This window comes from Falco punctatus, assembly GCF_963210335.1.
Source record: "Falco punctatus genome assembly, chromosome: 1".
In the NCBI taxonomy this organism is placed as follows: Eukaryota; Metazoa; Chordata; class Aves; order Falconiformes; family Falconidae; genus Falco; species Falco punctatus.
In genome coordinates this window covers 73,644,386-73,669,753 of record NC_137580.1, presented here as the reverse complement: position 1 = coordinate 73,669,753, position 25,368 = coordinate 73,644,386, and the positions used below count along the sequence as shown (strand labels likewise).

The 25,368-nt window shown below is 37.3% G+C and overlaps 1 protein-coding gene across 3 annotated transcripts in view; it reads left to right on the top strand.

The window, feature by feature from the left end:
- Positions 1-25,368, top strand: part of GRID2 (glutamate ionotropic receptor delta type subunit 2) — a 790,688-nt gene that overhangs the window by 571,818 nt on the left and 193,502 nt on the right. For all 3 annotated transcript variants that reach the window (XR_013924346.1, XR_013924347.1, XM_080368765.1), the window contains exon 8: positions 570-689. Coding sequence is in view for 1 of the 3 variants with exons in the window: in XM_080368765.1 (XP_080224891.1) it covers positions 570-689 (120 nt within the window). In the remaining 2 variants the exon portion in view is untranslated. The remainder of the gene's footprint in view (positions 1-569; positions 690-25,368) is intronic.

Genomic DNA, 25,368 nt, shown 5'->3' with positions numbered 1-25,368 from the left:
CAGCTAGACAAGCCCTTCTTCATTTGTGCAGATCGCTTATGTTGAGCTCAAAACCCACCTAACTTTATCCAAAACTCAACCTCATCTTAAGTCAAAATCTCTTTTGGGTGACGAATATTTTGGATGGGAAAAGCAAAACTGATCAAACAAAACTAAATTTTGTGCACCTGCTTTTATATATTTGTCTTTACATTTGTTTCCACAGAAATCAGTCTCTTTTTTTTTAATTATTTTTTATTTAATGGGGCTAGAATGTGTATGCATATACACTGATGGGTCAAAGGACAAAAAATGGAGTGCAAATAAAGAAAGAGTAAGGCTAATGCTTGTATTGCATCTGCTTAGCATTACTGAGTTTGATTCTTCTGTGAAGAACTTAACTGATGCAGGCACAATTTAGGCTTCAGAATTTTTAGGTAAATGTGGCCTATGGAAAACTGTCCAAATTCTGGTAGTTGTGCATGTATTTTGCATAGTTAGTGCACAAATCCGGTGAAGAAACAAAAGGTTTGTTGAAAACACTTTTCTACCTCTGAGTTTTCACTCTATTTTCCTGTTTTTTCCAATAGGGTGGAGTGAATGGCTTGACTGGAGAACTGGAATTTGCAGAAAATGGGGGAAATCCCAATGTGCATTTTGAAATTTTGGGGACAAATTATGGAGAAGATCTTGGCAGAGGCATCCGCAAGGTGAGGCTACATATATTCGTACAAAAGACTATTTTTACTGATTTTTTTTTCTAACATTTCTTGTGTTCCATGTTAATAGAAAGGTGTTTGATGGCAGATAATGTGTTGTTGTGTATCATTAAGAGGAGAAAGAAATGGGTAAAAAGTCTTGAACTTCCAGATATCCATCTATTTTATTATTACAAAGAAGCCTTGCAGTAGGTTGTGTTGATCAAGGTGTTTCTAATACAGAAAGTGTTAAGCTGCTGGTTGACTGTCGCAAAAGACCAGTGAAAGCTGTTGTTTTGTAACTTTTGCAACTCATTTCCAAAATAGCAAATTCTACTTCGAATTTTGTTTAAAGCACCCAGGCAGGCACTTGATACTTATGGCCAAAGTGGGATGCTGCAGCCAAAAGATGATTAAAATTCATAGGTGCAGAAAATCTGTTGTAACATAGACAAAATTTCTCTAATCTCTTGTCTTCTTGAAATAAGTACATGGTGTTTTAATAGAAAATAACTTTTACAGAATAAGTGTAACATTATGTAGCCAGGTGCCAGACAAGGTCCAAATACTTGGACTTAGATTGTTTGAGGAAATGGCCTACATGTCCAGCAAAATTACTATTTCTTGATATTTCAGTTTTGTTAGTCTGTAAAAATAAATTTAAGCCCTATGTGCGGAATGGTGGAAGCAGGTCTCTATTTGCAACACATATCCTTAACTTTGGATCACTGCCCATCTGGGATGGCAAAAGTAGCAAGAATTGTATGGTACCTTTTAGGAAAATAAAAGACTAATAGGCTTTTCCAGGAGCAAGTCTCCTTCAAAGAGACAGACCTCCTGAAAGACAATACCAAGATCTCTTAATTTAGTGTATCAGATCTCACTAGGTTGTATATGTGAGGAACCTGAAGTGATTGTCTGAAAGCAAATGACAGAGTAAGTTATCTTAATATATGTAAACTGGTTCCATCTGTCAGTGTCACTATATGATGAAGTACATCATTTGTTTGCGTGCCTTCTGTAGTAACAGATAAATGCTCTGAAGGAAGGGAAAGATAAGTAAGTTAGAGGTGTCTCTGAACTCCTGAAATTTGTCTTTCACTATTTATTGGAATTGTTATTCAATTCCTGCTGTTTCATCTGTTGTCAATACCTTAACGTACATGCATGCCTATAGTTACGTCAACTTGAGCAGAGATCCTGACAGATGCTTCAGAAACTAAACAGAACTGGATCTTGTTGATATTTGGACATGTGCTTTGCAAAGTCTTTAAGTGACCAGAATGTTGGATGAGTCCTTATTCCCTCATCCATAAATTCAGTCTGTTTCAATATATTTTGACTTGACTTATTTTTCATGCTATGCATCAAGGAGCTATTTATTCTTTAGAGCAACCAGGTAGTTTTTCCTAAGACAAATCTGTATCTCTACATTTAATTTAATTGGTTGACTTTGGCTGGTTTTTTACTTCAGACATCCTGTCTGGATGAATGCCTGAGTGCAGCATTAAATTGTGTTCTTCCATGTCACAGAAAGATAGAAGAGAAAGAGAGACGCACAGAAAAGTCTTGGAAGTACAGAAGTACCAAAAGACTTCCTAGCCTTTCTAACTTTTTTCTGATGGTACAATTTAGATTTTTAGTGCAAATTTAAACTATAGTACAGTTTTTTTAAAGAAGAGATTAATGACCATAGGCACCCATAAGTTGTGCAAAACAATGAGATAGTACAAATAGACTTTTTAGACTTCCTTGTTTAGGCTTTATCATAGTTCAAGGACAAAGAGACATTCATTGTCTTTGAAAGGAAATAGATTTGCAGTTGGTCAAAGAGAACAGAGTTTTGAACAGAATATAATCAGGCCATCAAATTCAGTGTCACAAGACCCTGTTCAGGAGAAAAGCAGAGTTGTAAGGTCCTGAAAGTACATGGGTTTTTATGTTTGCCAAGATGAGCATTTAAAATTAAATATAGACATTTTAAGACTTTTTTTCTGCTGAAGGTTGCACTATAAATGTCTATGCCTAGAGTTTTGTGATGCACTGCAGCTGGTTAAAAAGAAGAAAGTGTCCAGAGCAGAAAAGATTTAATCTGTTCCAATTTTTTTTCTAAACAGCATTCAGTGATCCAGAGAAAGCTTTAGAAAGAGTTCTGGTGTAGAGAAAGGAATTTTCCTTAGAAAGAAATTTATGTATGTATTGTGAGAATGTGATAATTGTTCTTGGAAGCATCTTTCAAAGAAAATTCAAAATAATTCCAATTAAATATCGTATCTTTTTTTACAATAAATTGAATAGTAAAAAGATTTAAAATAAATATGATATTTATATTCAATGTCTTACAGTTTAAAAAAAAAAAAAACACCCAAGCTAGTGATCCTAAAACATTTACATCAGAGATAGAGAAGAAAATTTTTAAGGGGAAAATGCCATATGTTGGTTTAATCTTTTGACAAAAGTTCACATATTTTCTTTGATTACATTTTATTCTACAGTGTGTGAGCCACTTGTGTTGGAAGCAAATCACAATAATTACAGGAGTCAGCTATATTTTTGTTAGCTACACTAATTAAAGTGCACTTCAGATTTTCATATATGTAGTGGTCTGACTACAGAGCTACCTAACCATTTTTATTTCTCAACTTTAGTGGAAACAGCTGCAATGAGCAGACTGACTGAATTTTCTAAACAAATGCATCTTCCCTAGTTAACAGGTTTCCAAGTACTTTTATAACAGATAATGAAGAGTGAAATCATGACAAAAGGCCCATTGAAGTCCTTGGGACCAGAGGTTCACACCAAGTCAAATGTGTAAAGTTGTGGGTTTTTTTCTAGCCTGAGGAACAATCAATTGATTTTAATTAAAGCCAGTAAAATTTTAAAATAAACATGAATTTCTCAAGAGTCCGAATTCTGCTTGAACTCAGTTCTGTTTGGGGGTTGCTGTCATGCATAGAAAGCAGTGGGAGGATTCATGTGGAAGTTCATTGTGTTGGGGTCTTTCATCTAGCCATAAGTGAGCAAATTCAGGAGCAGGATTTGCTTGAAATATAAATTTTGTACTATTTTGTCTTTAAATGTTATCCATCACCTTGCACGGATCATTCAGACTGTATGTGTTGCCATAGTCAGTACTTGGAGTAATACAGTTAGATCACTGCCAGATACTGATTTTATTGACACCAGTGGTGTTACCATCCCAAGGGAACTGCAGAAAAACTCTTTTTACACATCATGCTGTGGCGTTTGTGCAGATATAGTTACATTCAGTGGAGACACGGGTGTATTTCTGACATTTCTCTGTTGGCATTTGTCTGTTGGTGTTTGACATTTGAGTATGTATTCTTTGACATTTAAATTTCAGTGCAATACTTTTATCTATACAGTTGAAATAAAAGCTGCCATTCCTGTGAAAAAACACCCAATAAACAAACTAACAAAAGGGAGTTGATAGCTCAGAGGAGTACTGCCTTATATCCTAGTGGTGTAGAAATCAGCGCTGCAGAAATAAAGTGGGTTTCATGTTTCTTCCAGTACCCCTTGTAACTCATAATGGGCTCATCTTCGCTCTGTGCTACACGTTTTGAAGTTTAGAGGACTTTCCTCCTGTTCCCTCAGTAGTTTTCTTAGTGCATGTGGACATTTGGAGATCATGGTGCATTTTGCTCTTCTTCTATATCCCTGTTAGCATTCACCTACCTCCTATGTGGTTCTCTTATCTTCTGAAGATGGTTTCTGTCACTTCCAGTGGGGGAATGAGATGACATGCCAGGCTCTCACATCTCTCTCTGCACCAGGATGTCTGTGGAAAGTTTTCTTTGCATTTGGGACACCTAGGGATGCATTGGAGCAAGGATGGAGCTGTGGGCACACAAGAAAAAAGATGGTGAGGCACCTGGGTGTAATCCAGGATGCTTCAAGCCCTCCACATTTGTCCAGTAGAATTGTAGAGCTCTGTCCTAAATTATTTTAATTTGATGTCCTTAAGGAGTTAATGTTAACTATTTTAATCTGAGGGATATCTGTAGCACAAAGCATTTCATGTGAATGTGATTGAAGGCCTTTGGCCATAATGCCTGACAAATGTGGTGTTCCTCTGTTCTTCTGCCAATGCGAATTGCAGGACCTTCCCTGTGGAGGCATGCGTGCAGGTTTTTATTTCACAGATTATTAAGGGTTACATCAAATGTTCTATCGTTCTGTTATTTGTTCAGAGACAGGAAAATTGAATTGCTTTTTTTGTTTTCAGTCTAGTAAAATAATTGCTACTTCCACTTCATCTGAGAACAGTTGTTGATTACAATAGTGGCTTTGCTTTGTTATCCAGTATATAATTTTTCTTACATTTGCGTCACAAAGCAACATATATTCCAAGTGTATAGTTTGATTTTGGGGAAACTGCTGTCTCTTCTTATAAAGTTAAAACTTACTTTTTGCCTTGCGTATCTATTATTCTTTTTTGCTTCATTAGGTAAAAAGAGAAGTTATACAGCAATGCTGACATTATTAACTAGCACTATCTAATAACCAAGAGTGGAAAAAGTATTTTCTTCTTGGTTAGCTACTTGAGGTAAATGATGGGTTCACCTGTTCCCTTTGTGATTGTGATCAAACGTAGAGCTCTGTAATGTGATTTTAAAAATGTATATATATCAGCCCTGGTACTTTAAGCTGTGGTGTGTTTCAGTTGTTTCAAAAGACTGACATGCAATTGATGATGTGACTGGAAGATATACTTGCAATTTACAGAGACATTATTAATGGTGTATTTTCTAGTGAGCTGAAAATACATGTTGCTGTGCCGAACTGCTTTGCCTCTAGTGCTGATAGAAAAAATGGACCTGGCACTGTACTAACATGATACTCTTTCTAAGCAGCCTGCTAGAAATGAATGAAACTACTTAGTATTAAATGTAAAGAGATAATTGGACTCCTAGGTGAACTGGGACCTGCTTTTCCCGTTCAGCACAGTACTTAAATCTGCTGTAAATCTGCTGAAGAGTACCATTTCCTTCCTTTATTTAGTGCTACATAATAGGTGAAGATAAGGTGACTGATTCCTTACATCCTGCTGGCTTCTGCAAATCTTTTGTGAAATTTCAGTGAAATTTAATTTCACTGAAAAGTGTTGAGAATTTGTATGTTATCACAATGAAACTACTGTTAGCAGAGAACTGTTATTTACTTGCAAGCGCGCTTCTGTTTAGCTTAAAAGTCAAACTAAATGCATACTTGAGTCTAAAGGAGAATGGAAAAAATGCCATTAACCATAACTGCATTCCTGAATTTTAAAAAAATCAACAGTTTAAAAATATTCTACCTCCACTTTTGAAAAAAGCATTTTCTTTTAAAATCTGAGACTGCAGAAAGACAGGCTGACTCAAACTAATCAATAGTGTACCATCTGGAGAACTTGTGATGTTTCAGACTCTCTAAATCAGATGGAGGGTGGAGGGGAAAATCTAAATCTTGGTGCTGGCCTCAGCTAGTGCCTGCCCTGACCCAGACTATTTGTCTGGGTGAGTGAATATTTCAGTGTTCATAAAAAAAGTAAAGAAGCCAGAGATGGATTTGTTGGCTTAGTGGATGCTGCCATAAGAATGTGGAAGACCAAGATTCAAGTCTTTCTCCCAGGGATCATTTATAAATGCAGAGCAGAGCTGCTACTACAGGCAGCGTTACGAGCAATGTGTTCCCTGTGAATTCTTCACCTGTGGAGGACATCCACCAGCAATACATGGGATTCAGGATCAGGTTTATAAGCAAATTCACCCAGAACTCAAACTCTAAACTAATGTCCACAAAGCCAAGGCAAACATAGTGCAATAGAGGCATATTACCCCACCTACTTCTTAGAAGCAGCACAGTCAACCATCTACTAAGTTCCAATGTGCTCAGGCGTTTGAACATAGTAAGGCCTGTTGTAACACAGAAGGGTGATTTTAGGCTGTAAGACAAGTGGGTGTCCAGATTTCCCAGTTTAGAAAAATAAGGTTAAGTGCCTGGGTTAAAGTTCAAGTCAAACAACTAAGATACAGGTTTATCCACTTTCCAGCATGCAGGTTGGATGGGGTTTAGTAGTAACATTTATAGGGCTAGAGGAGTGGGATTTGAACCGCAAAAAAATCTTTCAAGCTTCTGAATAACTGCAGCACTCTGGAGTGAAGAGGGCTTTGCTCCTACATTGGGAACAGTGGTGAAAAAGGGAAAATGCAGGGTGGCAGGAGGAGAGAGTGCAATGGGACATTGAGGAGAAGCACTGATGTCAAACAGAAATTCCCCTTGGGACCTTGGTGCTCTGCGGTATTTCTCCTAGCAATATTGGCAGGTATGAGTCCATCTCTCTTTTGCTGAGAATTTCCATTCTTGTCAAAACAGATACAAATTTTCTTACTGAAAACTACGTCCAGTGGATTGTGAACTGCCTATTTTGACTGATTGCTTTCATTACAAAGAGATAAATCTTTTTTATGCACTTTAAATTATACAGCTTCATGGGTTTTGTTAATTTTTGTTCATCGGGATAAGAGGTTACATTTTTACCCATCTCCTGTCAAAAACGCAGTTGTGTTGACAGCAAAGAACAGGAGAAATATTTTCCATGTTCAAAGTTCTGGTTTTTAATTTCCTTTAATATCTTGCTATGACAATGGAAACTTGAGAAAGATCAGTCAAAAATAATAAATTAAAAATAAAGCTAGAAATTATACCAATAACTCCTTTTTCTGTTGATGCTACTAGGCAAGTGCCTAACCACAGAGGCTCCTGTGTGATTATTCAGTGCTTAAAAATGGGCATAAAAGCAAAGAATGATACAGAACTTTATTCATTTCTTTTTTGCAGTAGGCAAATTTTTTGCCCTGAAAAATATTGAATAGCAGAAATAGCATGGTGATTTTTAATAACTACACTGGGAAAGAGAATTTGGATTTGAATCTTGTCAGGTTAATGTAGCATGTGAAACTTGATTTGTATGTGTTAGACATTTTTCCTTCATTTTGGGGTTCCTCTCTTTCTCTTGAACTGCTTGCGGTTGGCTACAGGTCAACCAGGCCAAGGGTTATATCACTTCTGTTTTTCCAAACTCGATGTTTGCAATTAGTAATGCTTCACAGTTTTCAGTGTGATTGGTTGGACCATTTTTGAAATACCTTTACTATGGTTATATGGCCTTTTTCTTCTGCTTGAGTAACTGTGAAAACTTTGCTGTGAATATGGATCTGCAGAACTGACTGGCAAGTTGTGGTGAGTTTTTACCCTCAAACACTTCAGCTGAGCAAATTAGCTTTGTAACTCACTTCAGAGATCTGAAGTGCTTTGGGGACTTTTAAGTGCCTCAAAACTGACATTTTGAATAATGTCAGAAGGAACTGTGTATGATTTAAGAATGGACTTCATGCTTTATTGAACTCTCACACAATATTGCTTCTCTTCAATTTTGGAAATCCCACTAGGGACTTCTTTTCACCTTTAAGGAGCACTCAGTGGGTGCTGTTTCAAGAATGTGGTTCATCATCCTTGAAATTAATAGGATAAAACACTTAGATCGACCAGGAATTACTTGTTTTAAGGTGGGGATTCTCAATTAATTATAGGTACCTTTCAGCATTCAAGTTTTCAAAAGTTTTCAATGCTTGTCTTTTGCTCTGTAGATTTGGTTTGGTTTTCATGAAAGCTGTCATCTGATGAAAATTGCTTCATTCCTAGAATACTTGTCACTGGAACAAACTTACATTTTCTAGTAGTAGGAAGAAGTAATAAGTGCATTTAACCCTCCATTAATCCAAAAGAAGGGGGTGTTGGAGCTAATTTATCATGTGAAGAGGGGGATAATAACTGTATCTTCAGTAAGTTAAATATTTCCATCCAAATTTGGATGTAAATTGGGTATCCTAGTTAAAAATTAATAGTAATTGGAAAACCATGTAGACAGGAGAAAGAGATGAGAAAAAATTGAGCTGTGTCTTTTAACAGGAGGCATGAAGAGTTGGTAGTAGGAAATAAGTCATTTAGCTTTAGCTTTTGAGGGTAGTAAAAGGTATTGTTCAGTGTTCAGAATTAAGAGCTCAATGTGAAGCCTTGGGAAGGCTGATGTGTCTAAGGGTTATAACAGAGATCTTACTCCATAATACGTGGAAGCAGATCCACACAGATTTCACAAGGTTTGATAAACTGCTTTTTTCAACAACCACAAGCCACGACTGACATGATTAGATAGCTTGCTATGTCCTGCCAACCATGTCTCCCCATCATCATAAATCACAGATTGGTAGAACAGCCCAGCTTGGACTTCAAAGATCATCTGATCCAACCTTTCAATAAATTTGTTTCTAATTTGCACGTTTTGTGAGGGATTTCTCCTTGAAGGCTGTGATGTCTTGTAGGCTGCTGAATGTCAGATGAGCCCTTATGGTACACCTATGAAAGGCCTGGAAGGTTCATATCAATCAAAATTTTACTTGCACAAGTTTTAAAGTAGGCAGAACTGTCTTCTTTTGCAGTAAGATCTCTTTGTTTCAAGCTAGCCTATTAGCAGGTAAATATGAAAACACGTCTTGTTAGATATTGAATATTAAAGTATAGCAGAGACAAAAGCAAGTCAGTTTGCCATTTGTTTAGGTGTTTGGGGTTTTGGGTTTTTTTGGGAGGGTGTCTTTTTGGTTTGGGGATTTTTTGATTGGTTTTTTTTTGGTCAAAACTCTATAATTCATTGAACATGATGCAGAATATTTTGTTGACAGTAGGTAGGCAGCATTTTCCTGCGGTGCGGCCCTGAGAAGCCAAATGATCTTTTACTCTGTGGCCACAAAGTATTCAGTGTCACTTTCTACTAAAGGCGGGTGAACCCAAACCTAAACGTTTAACTCCTTTAGTCCTCCCTTCACTGGTTGTGGGATCTAGAGGAGCTAGCCAAGTCATTAGCTGACTGGGAAACTGGTAATTGAACTCAATGAAAATGTAGATTTGTAGATTTCCACTGAGAACACCCTTATATGTCTGTGTATATATATATATATATATATATGTAATATCTACTACCCTCAGCCTCTACAGCCATGGGAGTAGATTTACAGTGAGCAGGAATGTGAAAACATCCATGAAGCTGCTAAAGGCTCCCAAATTCATCAGAAGGACGTAGGCATCTATAGGCAAGTGTCAGAAAGAGTTACGTTAACAAAGAGCCAAGGGTCAGCTGTTCCCTGGTAAGAGGAAAGTGATGCCCATCAGGGAGAACAGCTTGAGTCGATAGGGAGTCTCACGTTTGGGTTGGACCAGAAAATGTATGTGCGTACAGTAGATAGCTAAAGAGAAAGGAGAAATGATGTGTCAAACTGTGGAAATTGCTTTCCATTGTTGTTAGCACAACACAGATGAAAGTACAGTAAATCTTTGTCTGTTGTGGTGTTTTTAAGGTGGGGAAGAAACTAATAGTGATATTTGAGAAGGCAAAGAGAAGTGTCCCTGTGACTTCAACTTGTATGCTGTATCACTGTTTATAATGTCCTGTAGTTTCCAGCTGAATTACTGAGCTCATATATTTCAAAATATGGCAGAGTTTACTATGCATAAATCATAATTTCTAAACTAAAAGTTTTTCAATTACATTTTCTTATCTGCCAAAAGAACTTCAGAAGTAGAAGTGATATGTCATTTTGTCTCAATATTGCACTTATGGCAATGCTGTGATATGTTTCCCAGAACGTGGCTATAGCTGTATCCTGCAATTAAAAGAATCTTAAAAGTGATTTCCAGAGATAAAAAAGTTATTTCTGTGTAATTGTTAAGGGCCACTTCCTTGCATATTCTGCATTCTGTACAAATAATAAAGATGAAGCTTTTGATGACTTCGTAATATTTATAGTTCTTTCATAATGCTGAAAGATCTTTTGATTCAGCATTAAAATTACAGTGCTCAGATTTTTACCTAGTGATGATATAATGCCTTAATCAAAGGGTAAGTTACAATAAAAATAATAAATACTCTTGTCATGCTGTATTGCTGCTTTAAAATGCACAGCAGAAGTAATAGAAAAAGTCATATATATAAAGTCTCAAATACTTCACATTTTAATCTTGGTAAACAGAGCCTCTTTTTCTGAAAAATAAAGCTTTACAGGAAATTGTAAGCACTAACAAGACTTTGAAACTCTTTAGACTAGAAGTAAATGAGGGAAATATTAAGTTTTAAGAAATTTGACAAGGTGTGTCTGGAACCTGTGGGAAATATCTGTTATATTTCTCATATAACATATAACTATATGGGAAACAGTCTCATTGTTACTTCCAATATTACTACTATGCATTTCTCAAAACCTGTGAAAATTATTATGGCTGTTTCTTCCTCAATAATAGCAGTGGGCAGAATGCTTTTCTTGTGTAAATAGAAAAGGATAGGAATGGGTTAAATTGCAGAGGGTGTTCTGTTGAAATTTGAGCTCAAATTGACTTTCATGTTGGTCATATATGTAAAACATATGACTCGGTTTAGTAAAATGTAGCATAATATGTCGAAACTGGTATGTTTTATTTTAAAAAAATAAGTTGATGTTTATAACAGTTGGATTTAAACTAATGACTTACTAGCTGTAACTAATAATTTTAACATATTTGCAGACAGCAGAATCATATATATTGAGAGTAAAGGGCATGGTGTAGGAAACGGTGTCTTCCTTAAAACCCTGGAAATAAAGCCCTTTGTTTTTTCATGAAAGTATCCAACAGTTCTGCCTAGGAGAGACGGATAAAGAAGCCAAACCAAAACCAGAGATTAGGAGCCAAACCATGGCTAGAGCAAGAAGTGTAAGGATTGTTTTGCTATGGCTGGGCCATGCACTGTTTCACAAATTATTTCAGTGTAATTGCGGATATTTCCAGAGTTATCTCTTCTCTTACTGCCACAGGTTGCTCTCTCCTGTGCTAATTATGCTATACCCTTTACATGTATTATCTTTGGCAGTTTTGTGTGCTTCCAATTAATTTACTTCCTGCTTTGCCTCCTTGTATTTCTTCTATATCGTCTTTGCTTCTTCCTGGAGCCCCTTGAAGCTCAGAACTAGTCTCATCTTTGCTGCATTTTCCTGATCCATGCTGAACCAGGCTGTTTCTGCACCTTATCTAGTCATAAAGCTATTAGTCTGGAATGTTGGATTCGGGTGGGTTTTTTATTTTTAAAATACACTTTTATAATAATTAATGTACTTATAGATCATAAAAATATGATTTAGAGTATGCATTCTAATGGAGTGCCTTAATAACAAGCCATAAGTGGTTTCTATGTATATTTTTGAACAATGTGCAGTCTGTCTACACCTCTACTGACTTCTCATTATAACTTGACTGTTTTTAAAAAATAATAGATAATACTTTAAAGCCTTGATACTGGTATTTTGCATCATTTTGGCTGTAGAATGTTTCAATACTCTAAACTCTAAACTTATTAGTATTCTGAATTAGTACTCAGGTACTCTTAGCTCTCTAAATTTATTAACTACTGATAAAATGTGTGATTTCCCCATTGAATGTGCATGTCTGAGATCTCATTAGTCAGTTTATTGTAAACTGTGTATTATATTACTTGAGATAAATATTTGACATAAATATACAGAGTAAGAAAACAAATATTTTAGTTAGGAACTAGTTAAATAGCATATATCCATGATTATACCACATTTATCACTTCACTGGAACGGTGTTAATGCAATTTTGTTAAAGTATTTAATTACTTCCTAAAGGGAGTATCAGTCCCACTCATGCCACAGGGTTAAGCACTTCTATAAACTCCTTTTTCTTTGTATGCATTCCTGTATACATTGAGTGATCTTCACCTTTCCTAATCATCTTTGCTCTGTAGCAACTACCTTGCCTTGCGATCCCTGAACCAGCCATCCAGGGCAGCTGCTAAGTGTATGTTTGTTGCTGCTTCATTCAGCTTTTCCTTCAAATTGCAAGTCCTGCTTCTGACATTGGAGACTGTGTGAGCCTGCTTTGTCTTGCAAAGTGCATGACAAGTAATGTAGCATTAGCAAAGAAGAATGCCTGAGAATTTCTGTGCTTTGCTGCAGGGATGTAGGCAATGACATAAAATGCATTGAATGTTCATTTGCACACTGGAAAAACCTGCTTAAAAAAAGGTTATGGGAGAGGTAGTCCAAGCTTTGAATTAGAGGATCCAGTTTACTGTCAGGGCAGGTTTTTTCATACAGTGGATTTTAGCTAGTGATGGGAGTTGGTGGGTGTAATTGATATAGAATCATAGAATCATATATGTTGAAAAAGACCTTTGAGATCATCAAGTCCAACTGTTAACCCAGGACTGTGAAGTCTACCACTAAACTATGTCAGCTAAAGATTGCATCTATGTGGTTTTTTAATATCTCCAGGGTTGGTGATTCCACCACTTCCCTGGACAGCCTGTTCCAATGCTTCACCACCCTATCAGTGAAAAGGTGTGCTTGAGGCCATTTCTTCTTGTCCAGGGCTCTGCCTCACCAGCACCAAGTACAGGGGGATGATCGCTCCCTTGGTCCTGATGGCCACACTGTTTCTGACACAAGCCAGGCTGCTGTTGGCCTCCTTGGCCACCTGGGCACACTGCTGGCTCATGTTCATCTGCCACCAGCCAGCACCCCCAGGGCCTTTCCCACCAGGCAGCTTTCCAGCCAGTGTTCCCCAGCCTGTAGTGTTGTGTGGGGTTGTTGAGACCCAAGTGCAGGACCTGGCACTGAGCCTTGTTGAACTTCATACAATTGGCCTCAGCCCATTGATCCAGCCTGTCCAGACCCCTCTGCAGAGCCTGCCTGCCCTCCAGCAGATCAACACTCCCCTGCAACTTGGTGTCTGCTGCAAACTTACTGAGGGTGTGCTCGATCCCCTCATCCAGATCATTGATAAAGACATTAAACAGAACTGGAGTCAGTACTGAGCCCTGGGGAACACCACTTGCGACCAGCTGCCAGCTGGATGTAACTCCATTTACTGCCACTTGTTGGACTCAGCCGTCCAGCCAGCTTTTTACCCAGCACAGAGTACACCCGTCCAAGCCATGAGCAGCCAGTTTCTCCAGGAGAATGCTGTGGGAGATGGTGTCAAAGGTATTACTGAGGTCTAGGTAGACAACATCCACAGCCTTTTCCTCATCCACTAGACGGGTCATCTTGTCATAGAAGGAGATCAGGTTAGTCAAGCAGGACCTGCCTTTCATAAACCCATGCTGGTTGGGCCTGATCTCCCGGTTGTCCCACATGTGCCGTGTGACAGCACTCAGGATGATCTGCTCCATCACCTTCCCTGGCACCAAGGTCAGGCTGACAGGCCTGTACTTCCCCGGATCCTCCTTCCTGCCTTTCTTGTAGATAAAGAATTCCACAAAGTTTATTCTAGAGTGGGACTATAGCCTGGAAAAAAAAAATGCCACTTGGATGGATTTTATGTTATCTGTAACAGCCTGTTTCAAAGGTAGGAACAGGTAAAGTGGACTTTTTGTTTACAATCGTAATGATATGTGGAAATATTTTATCCAAAGCCCAATCTTCAGTACTTGGACAGTCAACATGTCTGGTTGCTAGCAGAAAGGTTTTAAAGAACAGCCTTTGGTCAGTGTAAGCTAAGGTAAATTGTATTTCTCCAGTATCTTGTGACCTATTTGTTCACGAATTACCTTTTCAAATATGTTTGAAAGACCAGCATAATTCGCAGCTAATTTGGTCTACAGTAAAGTTATAATGAGTCTCTTGATACGCTTGATTCTGGATAGTTAAACTGATTTCTTTGTTTGGCTTTAGGGCTTGTATGCTGAACAGCCTGTGGAAGTTATTGTCCTCTCTTGGTACTAACTTTACTGCTGAAGATCTTACACCCAGCTTGCTTTTAGCTTTGCCACTTACTGTGTCTGCAGGAAAGCAATATGACAAGACCAATGAAGTGATGGATATCTTCCCACATGAGAACACAATCTTTATGTCGCTTTGTGACTATAGGCCACCAACAGATTGCATTAAACAGGGATTGATGCACTGAACACAAATATTTTTAGCATCCCTATGTACTGAAGCATTTCTGCTCAGTCCAAAAGGGAGTTAATTTCACATCAAACTGATTTTGTGACAAAGATTTTCATGCTGCTTTTACAATTTGGGAGGGATGAGGACAAACGTAATAGGAAACTTTAATAAGAAATTCTGAACTTTTTCTGATACTGTACCACATACCCACTTGTTTACTGTGTTCAGTATGTAACACTGTACTCCATATTTATCACAGATTGATTCCTCCAAGTTTTTTTTTGTTCTGTTTGTATATTTTTTCTAAGTTTTGTTAGGCTTTTCTCTAACATCTTTGTAACATCTAAATTGTCAATCAGTCCATTAGTCATTAAAAAATGCTTTCTAGTTTGATGTGCCACTTTATCATACTGAGGCAAATCATTTCTGCAAGACAAAATGAAAACATCAGTAAGGAAAACACAGAATGTTATGACACCTTGTTAAAAAAAAAAAATTGTCCTTTTCATTATTTTATTTTGTATTTTCTTTTTCATTCCATTTACCTTAGAGAGAAAAAGGCCATATATGTCTAGTCTAGTTAAATCCATTTGAAAAAAAAGGACTTAAAACTGCTCTAAGCCTTCAAAGACCATTGATAAAATGAAATGGAAGTCTCTATCTTTCTTTCTTTCTTTTTTATTTTTTTTTTAACCACTTTTACCATATATTTTGAAAGGTTCCTTGGCAAGTACAAATATAATCATGTGCCAGACTGGCCAGATTCTATCATCAGTCTGATCTATCTTAAATCCTGCTGAACGTAACTCCCAAAATCTTTCTGTAGATGACAGAATATTTTCCTGTGTATTACGTCTATCCTTTGAAAGGTCACATGTTCTGTTGTTGTTATCATCTTGACTTGGCAAAACAGTAATCTTGACCTCGGTGTGAAAAATGGAAAGGTGCTGGCTTTTTGCCAGGTGTATTCTTCAAACTGTAAGGATAGCAGTAGACTCAGAATTGCAAGAGGCCATCGACTTGAAGATGTTGCAGTTCTTTAGAGACCACAAATAGCAGACTTATGACAGATATTTTGATGAAAGATTTTGAAATAGGATAATTTAAACTTCTCAAGATAGGTCTTGAGATAACCTTAGGGAAAAAAAAAAAAAAAAAAAAGGATATACTGACATCTTAAACACAATCATTCTGAACAGCATAGCACTGCTGCTTACCTGTAACAGGATCATTAAGAGCTGGTAACGAAAGCAGCCCTCTAACTTGCCATTTTGGGTTTTGAAAGAAGAAAAAGTATGGGACAGAGCTAAGCGGTGAAGTCCCCACATTCTGGAGAAGTCAGCTGAAACTGAAAATAAAACTTACTGCTATAAACCTAACTGTAGAAGGAAGGTGTTTCTTAATATTCTGCTTTGAAAAACCTGTATGAAACAGAAAAAAAAGTAAAATCTTATTTCATAAGCACTTACAGTTTTATCCATAATCTCTTTCTGTTTTTTCCAGATCCAAACACAACAGTACACTTACTCAAGGGTGAGACGATGTTAGTTAAAAATAATACAGTGTCAGTTGAATGTTCCACAGAATTTAAAATTAAATGTCTGCAGAGATTATTTGCTATCATACTTGCTATAAAGTTATGTGGCTCTTGTGTGAGATTTTCTAATAATCTGAGATATTTCACTGCCCTCTCTTGGTGAGAGTTAAAACTGGTCTCTTTTTCACAAATCTTAAACCAAGAGCAAAAAGCATTTTTCCTTTGGCACAAGGTGTTATTTGCCAGGAAATCATAGCAAGTTGGATATTGTAGTTTCATAAGTATCCATGAAGTTGGGATGGCTGTACTCTTTATTTCAGCTTGAAGTTTGTGAGTGATGTCATTGGTTTGAGCTATGATGTGTGCACATATGTTTATAGGAATATTTATTTGTGTTTTCAGCCTTATACAAATATCATGACAATATCTGCTTTTCCATAATTCTATAAAAATATTCTTAAAGCACCTTAAACAAAGTCTGTGTGTCTTGTGAGCAATGAAAAAGCTAATGACTTTTTAATTGCTTGCTGGAATAATGAGCTAGCCACTATTTTATTAAAATCTATCAATTTTAGACAGCTAATTCAGGTGCCTACATTAACTAGTAATCTCCCTCTAAAACACGTAGAGGGACATGCTGCCCTACAAGGTAGTTCAAAACTGCAAAAGATATCTGGAGATACTAGCTAGTTAATTTCACAGTTTAGTTTCAGAGTCTGTAAATATCTTTCCTCTTCTATATCTCTGTGAAAAGAAGGTCGAGTTTTGCAAGCTCCCTGAGTTACCTCTGAACCGATGCTTCTTGCCTGATATTCAGGAGAGCTGAGAAGTCATACATGGAGCCTTGAAACATGACTGATTTCCTAACCACGTGTTATTATGAAAGACCTTGTGAAAAACATCACAAAAACATGAGCTTTGATTTCTGTGCCATGATTAAATCTGATTAAATTAAATCAAGGACTGTAGTTAAACTTCAGTCAATTCTGTGTTTTACTTCAAAGTAATCACGCAAATTTCTCAATGATAGCTTTATTGGTTCAGAAATGCAGTGAATTTATACTGCAGGAGGTACTATAATTTAGAAATGCCACAGATTTTGTACATATAGCTTGCAGCTCCCACAGGGTTCATTTTTTATGAAAGTTATGTTTTGCCATATATTTCAGGAGGTCTATGTTATGGTAATATTTATGAAGGAGTGGATGGGCAAAAATAAACTAACACGTCTTGTCTTCTGCCAATGTGTTTTTTCAAGCCAAAGAAGTAAAAGAAAACAGAAAATTGGTACATCTCCAGAGCCACGTAAGCAGTTCAGAGTCTGCTCTGCTGCTGAAGCACAGACAGGTTGTTTTGGATGAGAAATATTTAAAACACAATTTGCCATTGTCGGTAACATAGCAACATTTTTAATCTGTGTTAGATGTTTTTATACAGAGCAATGACTTGTTCTGTACCAAATGCAAATTTGGCAAGTGCTCCTGTTCCGAGTTGCTCCATTTGAGGGAATGGAAGCGTAGACATGACAGCGGTAGAAAGTCTGAGCTGCACCAAGAGTGCAGCAACTTCCAAGAAAAAGGCTGAAAGGGAGGCAAATTGTGATGGAAAAACAAGGGGAGCCTACAGATGCTTACAAAGAGAAGATATTTGCGTGTTTACTGCCTGAAGTTACTGTTAACCTCCACATAACGCTTTGTTACTGTTCTGGGTAGCCAGAATGTCTTTCAAGAAAAATTTGGTTTTTTCCTTTCCTGTCTAGTATTCAGTAGGCAGCACCATGCCTTTTTTCACCAGAGGGTTTTCAGAAACTGCAGATCATCTAGGCTACGGTTTGCTGTCCTGCTTGTGATTGCATCCAGCAGCAGCCCTCTCTGATCACTGAGTGGGGAGCGGGTGGGTTTTCTGGCATGTGGCAATATCAGCAGGTCTGACTTGATAATGAATGAAGGTCATTCTTTATATGAATTCTCTCAGCTCCCCAGCAGTTCAGCCAGTCAATCTGTAAGGAGCTTCTGCAAATGTCACCTTGCAAACTGACTACACACTTTGGCAGGAAATTAGAAGGAGCAAAAACAATTCAAGAACCAGGCTGAGAGGAGGTTATTAATTTTTTGTCTGTGTCTTTAAAAGGGGAAACAATCATATCTCTTTCAACACAGCAAAAAGAAAGGAATCATGACATGTTTTAAAAATGCAATGTATTTGATGCAACAATCTTGGCACACAGCGTTGTGAACTGCCTTTGGGCTGCCACACTATTCCCTGCCTTCTTTCTTACGTAGCTGTTATTTCCAGTCAGTCTTGTGGGGTTATGTCCCATCTCCTACTGCATTTTTGAAGAGGACAGATTCACAGCCAGCTAGTATTCTCTACGGGCTATTTCTGTATTAGTAGAAAGGCCAACATTTTAACTTGGAAATACAAACCTGGCTGGCTGGTGCATTTCTCCACATAGCCCATGTATAGGATTTCACTAGTCTGGACAATCACCACTTGAAGGTGAGTTTTAGGCTGAGGACTGCTGCAAATTAGACATGAGTATGGAGCAAGCAGGTAGGAGATCAGGGTGGGTGGTAAGGAGAATCCTTTCAATAATGTTGTGGAATGGCAAGACATCTCTTTTCCCTCTTCATTTTTAGTTTCTGGTATCACTGGGTGATAGAACAACAAGGATGTTCGTTTTCCTGTGCCCCTGTCAATGTGGGAACAGAAGAGTTTTCAAGGAATAAACACTGTTTTGGGAGAAGTCTAGGAAGGGAATGAATATGGTTGCTTCCTGTGCTGTCTTTCTGTGTTGTTTCTTTTGCTTTCTTTTTGCCATCCAAGGGTTCCAAGTATGTGTGATCAGTGTGAAATGTCAAAAGCTGGATACAGATAACTCCTGTTCCTCTTTACAGTTAGAAGATCACGGTCCAACTTTTACTACTGGCTTCCTAAGAAGACGAAAAATCAATCAGGAGGAAACACTTACTTTTAGCTTTTTGCCACTGCCCTTAGACTTGTCCCTGTAATTCAGCTAATGAAAAGAATTCCCAATGCCATGCCTGCTTGTAATTTTAAGACTTGAATAATTTCTTATTTTTATATTTTATATATGTAGAAATAGTTATAATCTTTAAATTGCATCTCTCTCTTAAAGCACAGAGCAGTAGGAAGACCTGGGATAGCTGACAAAAAATTTTGACTGAGGTCAGTTTCATTTTAAGGTCGTACAGAAGCTCATTAATATGTGCACACATATACATACCTATATATGCTGCAAGCACACAAAAGCCGGTGGCCTACATTTTTCCTATAAAGCCCTAGGCCAAAGAGGGCTCTGTGTGAAAATAGATAGCCCAGCCTCAAATGCAGGATGTTCAGAAATACTGAATGCTCCAAAGGCGAGATGGACTTCTGGCTCCAGGTCTTTCTGTCTGTTTCTAAAGCCTTGAGGCTTTTCCCTCCTGGCAGTCATACGTCTTTTGGAAATCCCTGTTTCAGAGGGTTCCTAAGTTCCTCAGAGGGCTCACTTGCTGCAAGTCTGTAAAAGATTCATGAGTTGCTTGTGAATAGCAGCACTTATTATTGGTCTTTCTTTGGTTTTCTTCCAGTTCTTTCCATTGAGCCCTCTTTGAATGGAAAGTCACTCCATCTACTCTCTTCCAAAATACTGATGGTAAACGCAGAGCTTTGCCGTCATAGTGTTCTTTATAGCAGTAATGAATACATTACACCTGAGACAGTTGTAGGAAATTGTGCCTGGGGTTTAACTTCTGAGATTAATAGCTTTATGGGGAACCATTTTACTTCTTGGTTTTTCTTTTCTTCTTAACCTCCAAGCACTTTTGTCTTTATCTTCTTAACTCTTCATATTCTTGTGGTCAGTTTTCTCCTTCTTTTTGCCCCTCCCTGACAGGATAATAGACAGACTCAGGGAAGCTATCAAATTGGATTTTCTTCTTGTTCTGCTGAATGACTCATCAGACTTTTATCACTCTAATGTAAGTGTGTAATGAGCCAAGCGACTTGGATGGGGAATTCAAAGAGGGTCACTTGCCATTTATTTTTGGGTTTAGGCTTTGATGGAGCAGTTCATTAGAGCTTCCATGAGTGCTGACAACAGATTTATGAGAAGGAGATTATTTTACTTTATGCTCTCCTCTTATGTCATGCTATGGTCTCTAGTCATGAATAGATATCATTTATTGTGGCCATTTCTAACTTGTTTCAGATTTGTTATTTCACCGTGTGGTATTCTTTAATGTTTACACTTCAAATTTTGTTCCTGATGTTTGAGTGTTAGTGGATTTGTTAAACTGCATGCTCTGTCTGTGGCATACTGGATTGATTTTTCTATTGGCTTGAGTTATTTGTTGTGATAGATTCTCTTTGCTGTAAGCTGTTTAATCTTCCTGTAGGCTAAACAGAATTCTTCACACACACAAGTACATACAGATATATATATACACACACAAATATATTTTACTGGAATGCTTCACTTCATTATTTTTTTTTCTTCCAACAAGACTACATTATCTCCAGAAAACTCAGTAAAGCTGCTTGAAAACCCTTAGATATGTTAGACTCCCTTTAGGTATAAGTTTTCATTTATGACTCTTTAGGGTACTTTAGAAATGGTGTGGTGGAATATACACTAAATAAAAAAGTCCACATAGCCAAAGTTCCCATTCTTTGTTGTGGTAGGATATTTATATAATTAACACATAAGGAATTAAAAAAAAATAATGAATGTGTTAATCATTAAACTGTAAGATTGTAAGATGAAACAGTACACTGTGTAAAAGGCTGTGCTTTTAAGTGTGTGTTTTGTAAATAAATACATATATGTTAATTTTATTTACATAATTGTTCCTTGGAGAGGGAAATATCATCCCACACTAAAAGTATACTTGATTAAAACACTAGAAGCATGGAGAGTTGTTTTTTGCTTAGTAGAAGTTAGAAATCTAAATTTACAAAGTTAATGGGAGCTAAGAGTCTTAAGTATCTTGAAAGACGAAAGCACTTAGATTTATATGGCAAATTAAAAATTTAAGTTCCTAAGTTTGGGTGCCGAAGTAATAATATCTAAGGTGTTTTTACAACTTTACAGGTATTTAATCCATTTAACAAAATGTTCAGAACTGTATGGACAATTAAGTTCCAAGGATGATTTATCCATGTGATTTTTAAGCACTATGTGTTCATTTGACTTCTTGGTTACTTGTCTGGGTTGGGTTTTTTTTACCATTAAAAAAGGTACCTGCTTAAAAGTGAAGTAGCATTCTGGTTGCAAAGCTATTCGCTGTGAATTTGAGTTTCTAATTTGCCATCATCTGACATCTTCAGATGCCTCACCACATGAAAGCTGGTGTAATATGTCAGAAAAAAAAAACAAAGGGAAACTGTAGCCCTTAGTCTCAAAAAGATGAAAATATCACATGGATTGAGTTTTACTCTTTGAGGTAATATTTAACTTTGCTCTCCCCCCTGCATATTTTCTCTAGTGAGGATACGTGGCGTGCAGAGAGCATGCACAGAGCAGTTCTGCTCATTTCAGCTGCTTCGAGGATTGTGCTGCTCTTCACACAGCGCTTCATGATCTAAGGGTCCGGGCACACACAATTCATTCAAACCATGGGCATTGGACCTGTCTGAAGTGATCTCAGAGGTGCTTCTCCTGACTTCTGACCCCCACCACACTTACTCAGGCAGGATGTCAAAAGGATAGGGTCAGTTAATCACTGGGATCATCCCTTGCAAGGGCTGGTGCAAGCTCTCTCATTTCTTCCTGCGCTTGGTCTGCAGGAGCATAGCTTACTGCCAGTGGTGTGCCTATATATACTCTGAGGCATTTAAAGTGTCAGTGAAATACCTTTAAGAGATCAATGTTTTCAGACGGAAATGTGGTTGTTAGGGGAGAGTTTCTTCTAGTCTTAATTTCAAAATCCTGCAAGTTCAATTACATATGACTTTACTGAGAACAGGGAATAGGGGAAGTTAGTTCAACCTATTTTTAAAATCTATATTTAACTCAAGGTCCTGAATTAACGTGGAATGTAAACTACATTTTAGCAATGTAAGTGGTTTTGCTTTGCTGAATATCGCTGCTTACCCCCACTCCATTTTGTTACTAAAAACAGTAGAATTAGGACCATACCTTTTGGAGAGACTTAGCATGACTGTTAAAAATTTTTCATAGAAAGAAGTTTAACTCTAGATATTGTGTTGAAATAAATCAGTAAATGTTGTAAAAATTACTACTCACCTTCTTTGGTGAACAGGGCCCACAATTACAGCTAAGCATGTGAAAATAAGATTGGATGCTTTGGAGGTGCATATGTGCCTTCACTCTGTAACTTTCAAAAAACTCTCTTTAAAAAAGCTACTGCAAAACTTCATGGTTTTGAGAGTGGGTTTTTGAAGATCCCAAGACAATATGGGGAAAACTTTACAACTTCTGTTCAAATTATATGTGATCTGCAGCTTGTGAGGCTGATGTTTGCTGGCGGCTCACCACAATGGTGCTACTGTGCTCTGTCAATGAGTAATTGTGCTATTATAAGGCAAGACCCAGAATATCTTCCTGAATTTCACAGCCTACTTAACAGCAAAAATAGTTTGAACTGCCATAATTATCAGACAAATTCTTCACTCCTATTGATGCTAGGAAGAGAGAACCTGTGTGCTCATGCTGGACCAGCTCTGTCTTTCGGAGTAGCCGCTTGATTGCACTTCCTTTCTCAAGGGCCATCATTAGACTGTCTATATTGATTTGCATTAAAGATGCATTGTGCTTACCAGATATTCCCAGTATGATCTGTGAACGTATCATAGCTTCTAATCAATCCTATTCTTGTCCTATTGCAGTACAATTTCTATGCAGCTGAACACCTTGATAGAAATCATCTTTTTTCTTCTTATTTTTTTTTAAGGAACTGAGCTGATTGCCTGAACTATCTTGCCTGATAATTAGCTTTTACCTGTTAAGTCTGTTGTGACATATAGTAAAACCATGGATAACTGGCCAGCTATTCAGCTACACCATTCATGGAACGTAAAGACAGGGCAAGACATCTGCTGCATAGAGAGAGAGAACTGGCAAATTTGTAAGTCTACAGCATGGGGTTAGTATCTATGCAGCAGTATCAGAGGCAAGAAGGTGTATCAAATGGCATAAAAGACATCCTCAGAACCAGGTTGAGTAGTACTCCAGCCTAGAATGGAGATATTTCCTTTTTGTACTCCGATTCAAAAAAATGACAGCTTGAAAATTCCTTAGGTAGCGTAGACTTTGTGTTTCACAGAATTCACAATATGAACTTTAGTGCACCAGACCCATGTGTGAATATACTTTTACGTGTGGTTATTCTGACTGGAGGAAGCAAATGCCTCTATTTTAGTGTAATAGATCTTTCCCAGGTCCTAACAATTGCATGTCTCTCTTTCACATTTCCCTTTTTTACTTCATTTCTCTGCCTACTAAGCTGTGGCTAAATGAAGAAGTGCTTTTAAATGCATAATTGGTATGCACATTACCATGGGGGCTCTGATGTGTAATTAGAAAGACACCAGGAACTGGGTTCCCAAATACTTAACTCTATACAGATGGGCGTAAGGAAGCAAAGGGAGGAGCTCGAACTGGAGCTTGACACTAATTGTTCACCACAAGGTTTGTACCTTCTTCAAAAAAGTGACTCCCTCAAGCCCCTTCTCATTTTGTGAGTACAGAATGTGTTTTATTAGAAGAAATTTAAGGTGCTCTTTATCTACATGTGATGACACTTACATTTTTAAAAAGTTCTTTAACTTTGTTAAATGTAATACATATAATGAAAATGCTCAAGTGGGTTTACTAGCAAAGGCAAGTAACTGGACATGTTTCATATAAAATTCACCTACTAAATAATAGTAAGTCTACACCATACAAATGAACCATGAATATAAATTTAATGTGCTTACTTATAGCATTTGGCTCACTACATTCATAATATTGCCTGGAGCTCACAGATTAGTTCTGGTTTTCATATCTATTCTTTTTTTTCTTACTGTTTGTAATTAAAAACATCATATCCAGGAAGGTATGAATAAGCCTTATTGGAAAAAAAAGTAACTATGAAACTTCATATAAGTTTGGTTGCATTCTACTTACCTTGTAGAAATTGTCCATTGTGCAGTCTTTTTTTCCCCAATTAACAGCCTGATCCCAAATTCCAAAAAGCCTTTTAGTGAAATTCTTAACTACATGTTTGAATCCACAAGTGAAATTTTTATTACAGTGAAGTTAGCAAAATTCCTGCAGGATGTTGCTTTTCCATGTTATATTTTTCTTCAAAACTAGTAATTTCTGAATTTTTCTTCATATGTAGAGCTGGACGAATCTAGTAGAACCAATGTAAAAAAAGAAAAAAAAAAAAAAGCCTGTTCAATTTGTGAATCTTGTCTGCTTATGCAAGGGTTGTAGGCATGGGAGGGGAGACCATACTGCAGAGGAAAGAACGGAGATGTACTAATTGGAGGAGGGGTGAGCGTGAGTATTTGCAGATATTCTTTCAGTGTTTTGCAGTGTAATATGATCAAAAAATGATATTGGTAATATTTAATAATAAATCAGACAGGTCTAATTTTGGCTGCAACAAATGTATTTCAGATCATATAAGAGGGATTGGGAAGGTCTTCTAGTCCAGTACACTTTGTTGAAGACTGATGGAGAATGCTTAAGAACAGGAAAACATTGCAGTTGCTCCACAGACCTTCACACATTCCAGCAGTGCAAGTTTTAAAGACTTCCTAGACTAAGATAGTCCCTTTATGTTTAATGGACCTGGATTAATGTATTTTTCGTTATGTTTTTTGAAGCTTTCTAAGATTTTGATATTTATGCAAATCTGGAATACACACACACACACACTGCTATTGTTCTTTTACAATTAAAATAGTTCTTTCCAGTGTACTTTACTTCACATTTATCAACACGGAATGTCATCTGTTGTTGTATCATAGTCAATACCATGAGATCTATCTGAATCCTTTGTCATCCGATTTCATGTTTACTCCTTTGAATTATTGTGCTAACAGTATGCAAACTTTGTCACTCCTATTCGTCAACTTTTCTAGATCACATATGAATATGTCAAACAGCACAGAACCCAGGAGATTAGTACAGATACAA